This window comes from Pseudopipra pipra, chromosome 6 (assembly GCF_036250125.1).
Source record: "Pseudopipra pipra isolate bDixPip1 chromosome 6, bDixPip1.hap1, whole genome shotgun sequence".
NCBI classification, from domain to species: Eukaryota; Metazoa; Chordata; class Aves; order Passeriformes; family Pipridae; genus Pseudopipra; species Pseudopipra pipra.
Window position 1 is genome coordinate 12,208,325 of NC_087554.1, and position 15,703 is coordinate 12,224,027.

The window sequence follows — 15,703 nt, forward strand, 5'->3', positions numbered from 1 at the left end:
CAAATTATCTTCTTGCACATTGTTAAGAAGGCGGAAGGAAAGTCAATTGAACTGGAGGAAATAAATCAACCTTCTTAGAAATATTTAGAGTAGATAGCAATCTCAAAACTAGGCAATTTGATATGTTGTTTTAGAGCGTGGCACGGATTTTCTCCCTATTTTCGTTCTCATTGTCAACCATCAGATTTTCTTAGCCTTTCTACTTCTCTGTTGTGGCTTCTCTGTCACTTCTTCCAATTTGAAGTGACTGAGTCAGTATAGCTTGTTGTATGCTGTGGGTTTGTTATTGCAATATTATCACTTCAAAAGCTTGATTCCATAAAAGGCTCCATTTTGCTACAGGATGAGAGGATGATCTATGAGCAAATGATATATAAGCAATAACTATTTTTGTATAATTTAAAGTTTTTATCAATATTTGTTATCTAATAATGATTGCATTATTTAATTTCTCACATGTTCCTAAGCAATAAGGGGATAGTGTCTTTGTTGGAGTACTCTGAGGATGCAATCATGTGATTTTTCTTGTTGTCCCTGTATGTAGTCCAATGTGCTAATAACGTTGATGGTTCTGTGGACACAGGATTTGAACACTGACCTGCATAAATCTGTCACTGTACCCGAGCTTGTGCTTTCTGTTCATTTTGAGAAAACAATATTTTTCACCAGTAATGGTGATGGCCTGTCCTTACATTGGTTAATAAAATTAGGCTCTGGAATCTGTGCTTTTTGGGTCCAAGAGCAGAGCTTTGGCCTTAACTGTTAATGTAGATGTACTTGTGAATATCTAATTTCAGAGTTTGTTTTGCCATAGTTTAGCTTTTCTTTTTTTTTTTTCTTTTTTTTTTTTTTTTTTCTGGCATTCGTGACAGTGTTCCTTCTTTCTGAAACAATTCTACCCTTCAGGAAAGAGGGCAAGAATAGATCGTACAGAAGCAATTCTTCCACTTTGCATATCCACTGTCCATTCTTACTCATCATCACACCACTCTTTAGAAAATCCCTTTAAAAACAGATTTTAGGGCCTGATATCAGCCCTAGCTGCTGAACTTTATAAACTGCATTGGACCAAACACAAATTTGAGAAACAATTGCTCATATGACTTTTTAAGAACAAAAGGTTTCCTTGCTTCTGCTGTGACTGCAGGTTTATGTAATATGTTTGCTATTCTACATTTTGCAGTCCAGTTTTGTTGAGTGGTTTGCCAGACCAGGGCATTCAAAGTTGTGAGGCAAGTGCACCAAATCATGAGAGATACTTAAAACTCATGAGAATTTGGAGGACAATACGAATTTGTTTTGATGCCTCTTTTTCTGACCCCCTCTGATGTGCTCAGTTTGTAGGACATATAAGGCCAGGAAAAAACTACAAACAATCCCTGCTTCATATAATCGGATGGTTCCAGTTCTGCGCCTTTTAAAAATATCAAGACTTTCCTTACAATTGTGAGTTTGGTTACTCGCAGATTGGACGTGGCACTGAGTGCCATGATCTAGTAAATGGACTGGATTTGGACCAAGGGTTGGACTCGATGATCTCGGAGGTCTTTTCCAACCCAATCGATTCTATGATTCTATGATTCTATGATTCTTTTTCTGAACCCTAAGAGTAGTCCTTGTCAATGACACCACTGTTTTATTTATTTCCCTCAGCAACTGAAGATGAAGCAAGCGAGTTTTCCTTATTTTGTCCAGTGCACACTCAAGAGCCACTCAGGCTGTTTTGTGAGACCTGCGACACCCTGACCTGCCGCAGCTGCCTTCTGGCAGAGCATAAGGAACACAGGTACCACACGCTCATTGCTTAATCATAATCAAGGCTAAAACTGTAGCTAATTGATATCTAAGACTTTTCATCTGTGTTTCCTGTCAGCTGATGCTGCAGGCTGGTCTGAACTTACAAGCCACAGCAAACTCAGCTCAGTTGTCTTATGCCCAGGTGGTGTAGCATGTGGCTCACTGCCCTCACGGGGGCACTCACTGCTCTCAGCAGTGTGTACCTTCCCAGCTGTACTGTCTGCCCAGGTGCTGTGTATGCAGAGAGTTCCTCATGACTGTGCTCAAAGGCACAAGTTGAACTCTATTCTGAGCATGCTTCAAATACTTAACGTTTGCCTCTACCAGGGGCTTCATGACTGTACAAGACCCGAGTTAGCAATGCTCAAGCATGCTGCTTGCCTGTGGAAGTGTGTGAGCCATGTAAGGAATTGTTTATAGACAATTTGTGACATGAGCCTGCCTGTATGAGGTTTGATAAGGTTCAGCTGCCACAGAGAGCACCTGTAGTAGAAAAGAAGCAGGGCATCACGTCCAGACAGGTATTAAGGCAGCTGGTCCCCTAAACTCATTGACTGATAGACTGTTTATTTATGAACATGGAAAAACATAGTGTGAGAATTTCCCCTTCTTTTACAGGTTCAGACATCTTGAGGAAGCTCTGCAAAACCAGAGAGTTATTCTGGAAAATGTTGTAACCAAAGTGGAAGAGAAAAAAAGTGGGATTCAGGTTTCAGCTAAACAGATTGAAGACAGGTAATTGCTATGCATTATTTTTTTCCCATGAAAGTGAGTGATATGCAAAAATATTATTTTCACTAAATGTAGGTTAACAGAATTAAGTGCAGCTGCTATATTTTTTTTCTTGGAGGATAGGAAATAATAGGAAGATTAAAAATATCAAATTTGTGTTTGAGTGGTGCTGACAAGTCATGGTATTGTAATACATGATTCCGTAGTCTTTATAAGGCATGTGACAGCTGACTTCAGAGATAAGATTTATTTTTTTGGTATAATCTGGTTCTGAACTAGAATTTGAAAATATTAGGAATAAAGATAATTTTTAAAATACCTTATTTCTTAAAGAAACCTGAAAACAAGCTGCAATGCAGTCAAGACTAATACAAAAATGAAAATATTTAATTATATGAACTGGATTTCAGCTACTGGTTATGCAGTTAGTAGCTGTTGGATCTCTCTTTGGCATTAATGAAACCATTTCAAACACCTTCAAAGAGTACAAATCTATTTGTACTGTTTATACTCTAGTATAAAGTGGAAGTTTTTTGGATGTATTCTGTGTGTATTTGTTGACAAAGAACTTAAGACTGTTCTTGGCATGATGTTTGCGCGAATCAATCAGCATAAGCATGTCACGTCCAGAGAGCAGTGGTCAAGGTTCAATGTCCAGATGGAGACTGGAGACAACTGGTGTCCCTCAGGGGTCAGACTGGGACCAGTACTGTCTAATATCTTCATCAATGACAGAGACAGTGGGATCAAGTGCACCCTCAGCAAGTTTGCAGCTGACTCCAAGCTGAGTGGTGCAGTTGACATGCCTGAAGGATGAGATGCCATCTGGAGGGACCTGGACAAGCTCAAGTGGGCCCCTGTGAACCTCCTGAGGTTGAACATGGGCAAGTGCAATGTACTGCACCTGGGTCAGGGCACCCCCAAGAGAGGTTGGGGCATGAAGAGATTGAGGAAAGCCCTGAAGAAGGACTTGGGAGTACTGGTGGATGAAAAGCTGGACATTCACTGGCAATGTGGGCTTCCAGCCCAGAAAACCAGTTGTATCCTGGGCTGCATCAAGAGCAGGGTTGCCAGCAGGTCGAGGGAGGTGATTCTGTCCCTTTACTCCATGCTGGTGAGATCTCACCTGGAGTACTGCATCCAGCTCTGGAGTCCTCAGCACCAGAAACGTGGACCTGTTAGAGCAGTTCCAGAGAAATGCCATAAAGATGATCAGACAGATGGAATACCTATGAGGATGTGCTGAGAGAGCTGGGGTTGTTCAGCCTGGAAGAGGGAAAGCTTCATGGAGACCTTACTGTGGCCTTTCAATACTTAGAAGTGGTTTCTAAAAATAATGGGGACAGACTTTTCAGTAGGGCCTCTTGCAATAGGACAAGGGGTGATGGTTTTGAACTGAAAGAAAGTAGACTTAGACTAGATAGAAGGAGGAACAGTTTTATGATGAAGGTGGTAAAACATTGGAATGTGTTGCCCAGAGGGGTAGCGGATGCCCCACCCCTGGAAACATTCAAGGCCGGGTTGGGTGGGGCTTTCAGCAACCTAATCTAGTTGAAGATGTCCCTGCTCATTGCAGGGGGTTTGAACTAGAAGACCTTTGAAGTTCTCTTCCAACCCAAAACATTTTATAATTCTATGTTTAAAGAGAAGAGTGAGAGAACTAATGGAAAATGATACAACTTGAATTGGATTTCCATCAACAGTTAAATCAGTTCTTGTAACAAATAACTACCAAGCTATGAATAAATGACATATCAGTTGACTCATTCAGGGATGTGTATCTCTTACCCCTAGGTTGCTTGAAGTAAAACATTTGTACAAAAAAGTAGAAAACCAAATAAAAATGGCCAAGGTGGTTCTGATGAATGAAATCGATAAACGAACAAACATCCTTCTTGAACAACTTGAAGTAAGTAAGGCTAGTTTATTTGATACCTTGGGAAATTAAACTAAATTAAGTTTAACCCCAGTGCCAGTAGAAAGAATATAGACTATGAGAGCTATTGCCCCTTTGTTTATATTTTCAAATATTTCTTTTCTTTTTTTTTTTCCCTGCAGAATTTTATGTAGAATCAATGTTTGACAAAGATTCAGGGTGAAGTGACAAAATGTTTGCTTATCATGAGTCAACCACATTTTCTAATGCATTTACAGAGAATATGTGTGCACCTTTTGAGTACCTACAAAACAAACCAGCTTCTGTTTTTAATGTCTAATTCGTAGAAGCCCAATAGCAGCACAATTAATATCCTGTTTCAAAAATGATTCTTTGGTCTGCTTTCTGCAACAGACCCAGTAGTTTTGACTCTTCAATTTTCGGATGTCCAGTTGAAATATATATGATTTTATTTTGAAATGTGCTGAGCACAAAAATTGCTGATCAGAATTTCCAGTTCTTGGTTATTCTCGGGTCATTTTAGCAGGTACAGGAAAGACAAGGCACTCAGCATGGGCTGGCTACCTTGAAACTTATGTATTTTTATTCAAATGTGGTTACTCAGCTAAGTAGCTTTGCAAAAAAGAGAAATTTATGTTATCATTTTTATCTTTTTTTAAGCATTAAGTAAATTCAATGTTCATGTATTTTGACAACATTTCAGTGTTTGTCTGAGTCATCTATAACCACAGCTGAACTGTGCATGCACTTGCAGTGCTCAGTTGAAGTGCGTTGTGGGGGCATTGGATGGAATTGGCAGGTACGAGGTTCAAATCAGACAAGAACAGGTTGTTCTTCACATAAATGGTGAATAAGTGTGAAACTCCAAGTTGCTATGTGCTGTGCATGGGTTCAAAAGCAATTAGAGAAATTAATAGAAAAATACACCAAGGCTGCTAATGTAGGCTCTGTTTTTGTGGTCCCTAAATCATGGAGACCGGAAGACTGTTCCGAGGAAATGGTACATGCTTCCTCTTGTGTATTCTTTCTGGAGTCTCTGCTGTTGTGTATTGTAAGAGCAAAAAAAGTGGTCCAGGTGCAATTTCGATCCAACTTCTACAGCTTTCTTGGGTTACATCAATCTGCTAAATCGAGGCCAGAATAATGCAGATTGTTTGCTCCTGGGGAAGTCATTGCTCTTCCCGAATTCAGACATATCTCCTGAGTAGGATTTTCTTTCTTTTTATGATTGGTGGTTTAAAAAGAGCCTAAACAACAGTATTGCTGGAAATAATGCATAACGCAGTGCCAGTGATTGTATGCAATATGGGTGTCTGAAGAATTGACATCTGTCTTCTACTGATTCACATTATTAACAGAAGATCACCAGTGAAAGGAAGCAGAAATTGGAGCAACAACTGCAAGGCGTTGTGGTTTTAGGCAGACAGGTAGAACATGTTCAGAACTTCATCAGCTGGGCCGTGTGCAGTAAAAGCAGCATCCCATTTCTCTTCAGTAAAGAACTGGTAAGAGCAATACTTATTTGGCAGTAATTGTGAGAACTGTTTTAAGGACTTCATGTTTCTCAAATAATACATTTTTCGTGATCTTATAATTGTGAATAAAAGCATCATCCTTTGATTTGTCACCAGATTGTATTTCAGATCCAGCGTTTATTAGAGACAAACTGTAACACAGACATAGGCCCTCCTCTGAAGATCAGATTCACCTGGGATCCCTCCTATTGGACTAAACAACTATCCAATATGGGTAAGAAAAATATGCTAGGCAAGTGCCCAAAGCTGGACTACACAGATATAGACAATACAGTACTTTCCTGAAAGGGCTCTCCTTTTTTTGTTTTGAAATCCAGTTTTGAAAGTCTTGTCATGTTCTGAAGAAATGCTAATGTAGCTGAGCTGTTTTCCCTCTGGTTGTATCAATTCACCTATTAAAAGACATCATTACATGTCAGATTCTTTTAGTATCTTAGTGGCCAAGGGACCTGAGCAATCTTGAGACACTTACAATTAATGGACACAGAGATGACTTTAGGACACTGACTACATAATAATTATTTGTATAACAGATGTGCATTCTGTGACTTTGTTTCCCAGCTGCTGTGGATTTTTACAGTAAATTCAGTTCAGCAAACTGATCAATGATCTAAAAGATCAGTTCTCTTCCCATTTTAACATATTAAAAACTAAATGGGGTAAAACACTATCAAAAGTGTTGCAGGGAGTAATCTTCTCTTGACTAAAAGCATGGACAAGATCATTTCATAGGTCACTTCTATTTCTAGCTTTTATGAGTCTCACCTGTGCAATATCAATCTCTTTTATTTTTGTCACTTTCTACCCTGGAAGCTGTCTTGTGTACCTGTTTATGGATGAGAGGATAAGCTCATCCTTTAGTAAAAAATGAAAGTATGAGCCATATCCATAATTTAAGGTAAAATAAGTTAAGGTCAATTTTTCAAAGTGTTTGCTGTGTAATTCAACCATGAGTTCCACTGACATCAGTAGGAGTTTGCTATGCTTTGAAATCACTGAAAAATATTGAAAAATTTGTCTTGAATGTATGTTGGCAGACTGTTTAGACAGGATATTTTAGTATCTTTTATATATGAAATGTGAATGATGGTCATTTCCTTGTCTCCAATTTTTATTGTGTAAATTTGTCAAGACCATTGGAGAGAGTAAATTTGTCATTTTTTTCCAGGAGGTTTCACAATGGAAGGTGGACACATTTCTCACTCAGATATGCTACTCTGTGGAAATGTTCAAGGGTTACAAACCTCTTTGTATCATGGGCACCATTCATCAGCACCACAGCTGGAGCCCGTGAATAGCCAGGCACATCCATTTCCACCCGCAGTTCAGTGTTCTGCACCTGTGTGTTGCTCACACTGCCTCAGCATTCCACACCCAGACAAAGCTCAGCCTTCTTACCAGGACATAAACCACCATAAAAATTTTCGACAACCTCCCGAAATGCATCAGCAGCACTTCCCTCTGCAGTACAGCCTGCAGCAGCAACATGACAAAGAGCAAAGGGGTGCCCCCCAGCCCGTGAAGCTGACGCAGTCAGGGCTGGAACAGCAGTCGCGGTCCGAGCCGGAGAATGCATCTGGGAGGATGGGGAAGCACTTACCACCCCAGCAGCTGCAGCAAACTGCACCCCTGGGTTATGCTGTTGTGTCCCATGAGGCTCAGCAAGTTCACCCGAGCCACCCACAGCCGTTCCGCACACAGGCTTCCCTGCAGGCATCGGCTGGGCAAGCGCAACTCGGTCACCTCCAGAAGATAAAATCCAACCACTCGCTGCAGCCGCCCCCACAGCAGCAGCAGCTGCCTCTGCCATCACCACCATCAGGTCAGAGTGAGAGCACCCACAAGCAAGTCATCCAACAGAGCCTGGACATCATGCACCACCAGTTTGAACTGGAAGAGATGAAAAAGGATCTGGAACTTCTTCTTCAGGCCCAGGGACAGTCCAGCTTGCAGCTGAACCAAGCCAAGCCACCTCAGCACGTTCAACAGACCATAGTTGGTCAAATCAACTACATAGTAAGGCAGCCAGCCCCAGTGCAGCAACAAAGCCAGGATGAAGCACATGTAAGTTCTCTAAAAATTCTTTCCTATTGTGTTTAGTCAATGTAAGCTCAGAAATGGGAGACATTTTTGACATTTCTTGTATTTGTTTGAACTTTCTATTGTTGTCTTGTCTATGTACGCAGCAGAGGCTTTATGCCTCATGCAGATTGGGCCAAAATTTTCTGTAAAGTGCTGCATAAAGAACCTGGATCCCAAAGGTCTGAAACTCTAAATAGACATGTTGAGCAGCATATGGGAGAATAAAAGCACCATCATTCCTCCTTACTTCCTAGTAAACAGGAAACTGCAGGACTGCAGTAGTCTCACTCTCGATTTCAACTCTTCTTTTTTTTTCTTTTTTTAATAATTTGTTAATGTTTGAGAGAAATCTTTCTCTATTCATTTTCTACTTACGGTTATTTCAAACATCTCTGTTGTTGTAGAGTCTTTTTGGGCTTGTCATAATGTGTATGCTGTGAATTGGTCTAAATTTATTGCCACTTTTCTTTCTAAGATGTTGAAAACACCAATTCTTAATTGTGATTTGTAGGTCTCTGAGAGCTCCACAGAACCTGATGCCCAGAAGCCTGCCATTTCTCTTGACAAAAGTGATAGTCCTTTCCTGTCACAGTCACTAGATGAAGAAGCCAGTGTCAGCAGTCACTCCCCTGCAAGCACACTCCAGCAATCAGCTTTCCATCCAGTCAGAAAGGTATAAAGAACTTTTTTTAAAAAACAAAATTTAAAAAGAGAAAACATTATTTGAAAATATTGAATATAATTGGGCATTGGAGTTTGCAATCAGGTGGAAAAAATTAAAAAACAGTAGAAGTCAACAAACATGGAAGACATTCACAGCCTAACCTTGTGTGCATCTCCCTGTGAAGGTGCCTACACACTGGGCTGTAGCCAGAATTAGCAAATCTTTTATAAGCTGATAGTGTTTAGGTCTGGCTGGCATGATTGTTAAGCATGAGCTGGTAAATAAATAGAACCTCTCTTTCTTCACTGCTTAAATTCTGTCCAGCCTGTATCTCTAGGGATTTAACTATTAGGACTTGCTAACTAGCATAGTAGTAGCAGTTGATTTGGAGGGAAAAAAAAAAAGAAAAGTCAGAGATGCTGATGAAATCAGGCCTGAGAAACACCCTGCAAAATAGTTGCCCTGGAAGTAACAGCACTAGTTATTACTGAAGGTGTGTTGTCTGAAAGGGATGTAATTCCATTGTACTTCTTCTTTTTATTTGTATATAAGCAGAAATATCATAGTTGATGTATCTCTAGAATATTTTAGCACATAATAGAGCCAGGCTTTCATCCTTCCACCAGCTGTGAGGCCCTGACTATTGGAGAAGCAGCATGAACAAAACCAGGAGGGCTAATCCTTATCAGTAGATCCTTGCTGGCTCTGGGTATCACCTGTGCATTTGAAACAGAGAATCTGCCTTTTACTTCTCTGTACAGTTTGTTTAGAACACACCAAACAGCACATTATGTTTTGGTTGCTCAAATCTGTTTGTTACTTCTGTGCATGGCTTGTTTTGTGTTCCATGTAGAAGTCTTTCATGGATATTTTCTCTTGGAATTTGTGTGTGGAATATTATGGAAGTACTTGTCTTTCCTTACCAGCCTCAAAAAGGAAATTATTTTTCCTTCTTTAGTGTGTAACTTTGTTAACTCAACATATTTATGATGCAATACCCACTCAGAGAATTGTTGGAGATCCCCTTGGGAGTTGTAGAGACATGGAAAGGTAATGATTATTGAGGGCCTGAAAGCAGCATGCAAATCAAATTTGAAAGCCACAAAGAAATCTGCAATTTCTCACTTAATCCTGTAAATGTGATGGAATTTCTGGATCAGGCTGATGGTGTCACAAGATTCTGAGATGATGGTCTTTGGCTCTGAACTTTCACATGTGAACCTCTGAGGATACAACACAGGACTGAGGAAAGCTATGTGGATTTTCTAGGATATGGCTACCTTTACTTTAGGATCTGACTGTAAAAACTGAAGATGTGTATTTAGGACCTGAGTAAGACCATGAACCTGAGCTAATACTTTTCGTGTAATGTAGACATGTCCTCAAATTTATTTGTGAAAGCGAATGGTGATGCTACCCAAGTAACTATCAGAAGTTAAAGAAGCTGTCCTTTGTCTTCTGGACCTGTAATAGAAGGTTATTCCCAACACCTTAAAGAAGAAAAGTCAGAAAGGGGGAAGAAAATGAAAGTAGATGTGCAAGAGAGAGAGAGAGAGAGGTATAGTCTGATGAGAAAGAAGGAGTAATAAAGGAAGAAGGGCTGAATTGTTCCTGTAGAAGTTGAGGTGGCAAGAGGAGGATATTCCTAGAGGAAAAGAAAAGAATTTTTTTCTAGTGGTGCTGGGAAGTGTATGCTCTTGTGCAGAAAGCACAGGGATGTCTGGGTTTTTTTGGCTAGTTTTCTGATACCTCTGCAAGAAATGAGAACATTCAACAGCTACAGTACCCCATCTTTCCTTGTATTTATTTCTTCTAATGGGCTGTTTGAGATGAAGATGTAATGTACTGACAGCTCTGGCTATGCTGAATTAGAAATGATGAAGGGAAACAGCACAGAAAGGAAACCCTTGAGATGTAATCTTCATGAATGTTGTTTAAAGATGTCTGACTGCTTTTGCTGACAATTGGATTAAATCTAGGTTTAAATGGGAGATTGGTTCCTGTTTAAGAACAAGGGAATGTATCTATTCATTCTCATCCCTGTTTCACCCGATTAAATATTTTTCACAGTCCTCTCCAGACAAAAATTTCTGCATAGGTGTTTGACCATTTACTCTCATATGGCCTGTATTCAGAACATTTCGTCTCTCTCAAGTTCTTGGAGGACATGGAAAAAGTGAATGTGGACAAGTCTGAAACACTGCACTTGACAAATATGGTAGAGAAAATGGCTAGATAAGCCTTTTGCTACCTGAAGAAGAACTGTGTTCTGTCTTTTGGAGAATAATTGGTGTTGGACTTTTGGCCTCGTTGCAGTTCTGCTGAACTCTGACAGCCTTCAGTTGAGTGCAGCATTCCTAGTGGAGTAGGTAATTCTCTGTCTGCTGAGATCCTTTCATTAAAGAGAAAGCAGTGTGTACCTGAATTAACTGTTTAGTGATCTGTCAAAAAAAAAAAAAATAATAAAAGCTTTCTTTAGCCCAGTGGTTTCCTTTGTTTTGGAGTGGGGCAAGGCTTGATTGTGCATGCAATTAAAAATCTATGCATTAACTTAGAAACATGTTTATGGTATGCATTTGATATTATTGACTGATTAACTAGATAAATTATCTGGATACAGGATTACATTTATGTGTGAAATAATATGGAGTGGATGCTAATAATAGTTTGGGATCACCACATTACTCATAAACAGGGAAATCATAAGTAGGTGATTCAGATCATTCCGAAAAAGTACTAGTGGTGTGAGGCACTCATGTGCCATGTGACAGCTTTTGAGTTCCAAGAGCACCTGTTCAAGTTATTCTGATAAGTACTGTTTTCTTTCCCTCACGTTTAAAGCTGATTATTGATAAGCAGAAGTAGAAAAACAAGGATGAAACGCTTCGCACATTTGTAAAATGTCCCTGTGTGTTACATTTCACCACCTATCAGGGCAGAAATTAAATCTGGCTTCACTGTGCAGCAGAGTTTTGGCTTTCCAATAGTACAAAATAGAGTTTTCTAGCTGGTGTCAAACACAGACATTGTCACCAAGGCTACTGCAGTCTCGAAGTTCAGAGAAATTCCTGTCTGTGCCTACCTGCTCTGTATGCATGTGTATAATATAGCCTCTAAACGTGTAACTTCAATTGTCAATGGGAGTGTTTTCATATGTTTCACTGGTTTTGGAGCATTAATGGTGATATTTGTCAGCCTTTCTGTCTTTCTGTGTATTCTTCTAACTATTCTTTCTCTGTGAATTAATTTTCTGTGCAGAATAAATGTTTCTATACTTTGACCATTGATTGTTTGATGTAAGTACTGCACTTAGCATAATTTTGGGCTTGATTAGCACCTTTTAAGAGCACAACACTAGAAAAGAAATTTTTCTGTCCATGTGCAAAATGGATATAATTTTCTCTTCATGGTCCCCTGTCAGTATACTTCAATCATGTAGCCAGGACCTCTGTTTTGGGTTGTGGAGTTGTTCCATCTCTATGCCTGTCAAATACCCAACCTCTCCAGTAAGAATGCCAGCAAGACAGAGAACAAATTTCAGAATAACTTCGGTGATACCTGCACTTCAGTTCCAGGGAATTGTGCCAAGCTCTAGCAAACAAGTTTTACACAAGCTGTTGAATTGCTATGTTGCAGTGTGAAGGAATGAGTACTCAATTAGATTAACAGTTTTGTGGAAGGGGTCACCAACCTTCTGCAATGATATGGTCCTCTTGTTGCTTTTACATAGTATGATATTGAGTTGTTAATTTGAACACAGGACTGGAGAGGTCATCTAAACTGGAACAGAGGAGAGAATAATAAGATATTTTGAGCCTAATTGTGTTTTCAGGAGTAATAGAGGGAATACAATCTCTGTTTTGTTTGTGTGTACCTAATTGTCATTTCTGGTTGTGATGAGCAAGAGGTCTAAAGGCTGTAAAGAAATGACACAATTGCTGTACATCTATAGCACAAATTTGTAGTTTGAGCCTCAGGTACTGCTGCAACAAACATTGGTGTTGTTGCAGGGCCAAGTGGACATCTCTCCTCCTCAGACTCCATAAGTGCACCCCTTTCTGTAGTTTGGAACAAGACCTTTACTTCTGGGAGGGAGGATTCCTTGTCTTCCAGCTGTTGAGTCAGGTCCTGGGTAGTGGAACATCCTATACCCTCCCCACTAACCCTAAAAACCTAACCAGTTTGGGTGTGGTTCTGCCTTCTGGGACACTGCTTACTTGTGAGTAGATTGGGCATTTGCAATTTGCATTTAGCAAACTCAGGTTTGGTTATGTTCCTTAGAAATTTTTGAGCTCCTTTGAGTTCCTTAGCTCTTCCCTTGAGCTATTAGTTCACCTTCTGCTTAAAGTGAATCTCTGAATATGTCATACACTGTATTAGTAAGTTATTACTGAAGAGTTGCACAGATCATTCATAGCTGTAGCCAACAGTAGATACTTAGGAAAGGGTGTAAGAAACAGATAAATATAAACTGATGATAAACAATCCCATCTTCTGAAAACCAGCTCTTTAGGGACTTTCTGACCTGAAGGTTGTACCAACAGAATTGTGTTTTGGAGCTCTTCATGGACCTGCCCTCTGTGAATTTTTCTAATCCATTTTTTGAGTCCATTTTAATCCTATTGGTCTTTGCAGCATTCTACAACAGAGTTTTGCATCGCGTAAGTTCCTCTGTTTGCTTACTTTAAGTCTGTTTCCTGATAGATCAGGCAGATGCCTTCTAGTTCTTGTGTTAGGAAAACCAGTGAATAATCACTCTGTATTCACAACCTTCATAATATCAGCATTGGATAGGTCTATATTGAATTTACTCTCAAAATTTCTTTTTGAAACTGAAAAGTGATCGCTTGCCTCTCTAGAGTCGGAATTTTCTGTCATAAAAGCCATTCTATACTTTGGTCCTTTATATATTTGGCCATTTTCCCTATACTTTGTGGGTTTTGTAAATTATTTTTGAGACAGGGTGACCAGAAATAGTATTGAAAGTGTAAGCACATGGAAATGTTGTAGAGTGCTATAAGGCTGATTTTTGTATTGTTCTTTTTGATTCGCAATAAGTCCCAGCTTCTTAGTTCAGGAGCTCCATTTGTCTCAAACACCATAAAGCACCTGAAATGGGGAATTCCTAGAATATTCCCTACCATCCAAGGAGTAATCTTCAGAGCACTCTGAGAGGCCAGTTATATGCAGTGGTGGCATTTCATGCAAGACTGACATAGTGACAGTTTGTGGTGGAACCTCTCAACCTCTGTTCAGACTTGATGCACGTGAATTTCTAGTCTCTGACGTGCCAATGCCACTGTTACTACAGGATTGTCAGAGAGAACAATTGACTTTGGTCTGCTGTTGGTGGCATTTTTGGGTATTTTTGCCCCAACACATTTGTCCTAAGCTTTATTAATGACACCTCTTCCGTCTCGGTGGCAATAGTTTAACTGAACTACTGTGTTTGGTTTGTTTGTTTGTTTGTTTTCTTTTTTCTTTAAGAACGTGCAATTTGTGGAAGAGGGGTTGACAGACATAGTAGAGGTTTTATTTTTTGTTAGTATTGCACAGAGCATGTTGTGATTACTTAGTGATTGAAGTAATAACAATGTAATATCCAACCCTAGAACTTCAAGTCTGAGCTTGGGACCAAAGTGGGTTTGTTCTTGCTATTTTTTGGGCCCTAATTATTATTAATTATAGGGGAATTAGTGATGAAGGAAATAATAAGAGCCTGGAATTTAGGGTGCTACAAATTTCTGGAGAAACAGATTATGTTTTTTACTTTACAGAATTGAGATGTTTACAGCATAAATATGTTCATGCTTAATGCAATTAGGTACATTTCCCAGAATGTTAGTTTTACAAAACCTTTTTCCTCTGACCTGAAAAAAAATAAGATAAATAAAACATGATGCTGCTTGCTCTGTACAATCTCTTCCTCCTTCTGCTTTAAGCCAGCTCCAGTTTATTCAGACAAACTGTGAAGGAAGATTTGGATTCTTTTACTCGTGAAAACAGAAAGGAAATCCTTTGGATTCTGTTCTGAAACTGGAAAATACGAATAGGAAGCATGTGTAGCCTGTGTTATCAGTGCTGCTGTGCTCGGTGAGTTAAGCAACTGGATTGGAGTAGTACATTTGTTTAACCTTCCAGCATAATGAGCTGCCAGGGGGATTGCTCCACTTAATAGCAGCCGTTCATTACTCTGCAACCATTTGCAGCGTGTTATTTCTCTTATAGCAAAGAGAATTGGCGGTTCCTAGTTTTAGCTTTCTTTATCTGTGACACTTAATGTCAACAGCCTTGAGACTTTGCCAAAACAATCCTAACAAATCCTAATCCCACTGTTTCAAGGTAAGTATTTGCTTCTCAGAATTCTTCTGTATTAGTGCTGCATGTTTACACTGGACCTTTTTAAATGCAACAGCGATCAAAGAAATATTTGAACTGAACCATATGTTTATTTTTTGTTCTCTGAAGGCACTTTGCATGTTCTTTCTTCTTACCTTTCACTACCATAGCTAAGAAATTTGTGGTAGAAGGCATTTTGGGGTAGTGATGCTGCTGCCATTATATTATAAGGATCATCAAACCAAAATTAATTATGAGACAATGAGAATTCCATTTTTAATGTCACAGATGTAGTTCAGTGTGCCAGACTGTGCATTAAAATGTCAAAAAGTTCAAAAGTAACCTACAGCTGAAGCCACCCTCTGCCCAAGAGCATAATTAATGCTTGTTGTTGTTCAAATGGTGCAATGTAAAAGCAATAGAGCTTTTATAAAATAGAGATAAATTCTTTAAAGGCATCCCACTTGCAAAAACTAGCTGAACTGTCAAGGGAAAAGAGAAATTTTTGCTAATGGCAAAAGAAATGATTATTTTAGGGAGTGAATTAATAGACTATTAATGAGCCTTGTTCCCAGTGCATTGTTCACTTCACACTTGACAGCAGCTCCATGGATCAGGATGGAATGTGTCTGTTCTTAACTGTGAGTTTTAATATTT

General features: G+C 39.4%; 1 protein-coding gene across 1 annotated transcript in view; it reads left to right on the top strand.

Annotated features, from left to right (window-relative positions):
- TRIM66 (tripartite motif containing 66) overlaps positions 1-15,703 on the top strand; it is a 52,319-nt gene that overhangs the window by 19,328 nt on the left and 17,288 nt on the right. Inside the window, exons 4-10 of the mRNA XM_064657388.1 lie at positions 1,654-1,786; positions 2,416-2,532; positions 4,324-4,438; positions 5,785-5,931; positions 6,058-6,175; positions 7,130-8,025; positions 8,555-8,716. Coding sequence (XP_064513458.1) covers positions 1,654-1,786; positions 2,416-2,532; positions 4,324-4,438; positions 5,785-5,931; positions 6,058-6,175; positions 7,130-8,025; positions 8,555-8,716 — 1,688 coding nt within the window. The remainder of the gene's footprint in view (positions 1-1,653; positions 1,787-2,415; positions 2,533-4,323; positions 4,439-5,784; positions 5,932-6,057; positions 6,176-7,129; positions 8,026-8,554; positions 8,717-15,703) is intronic.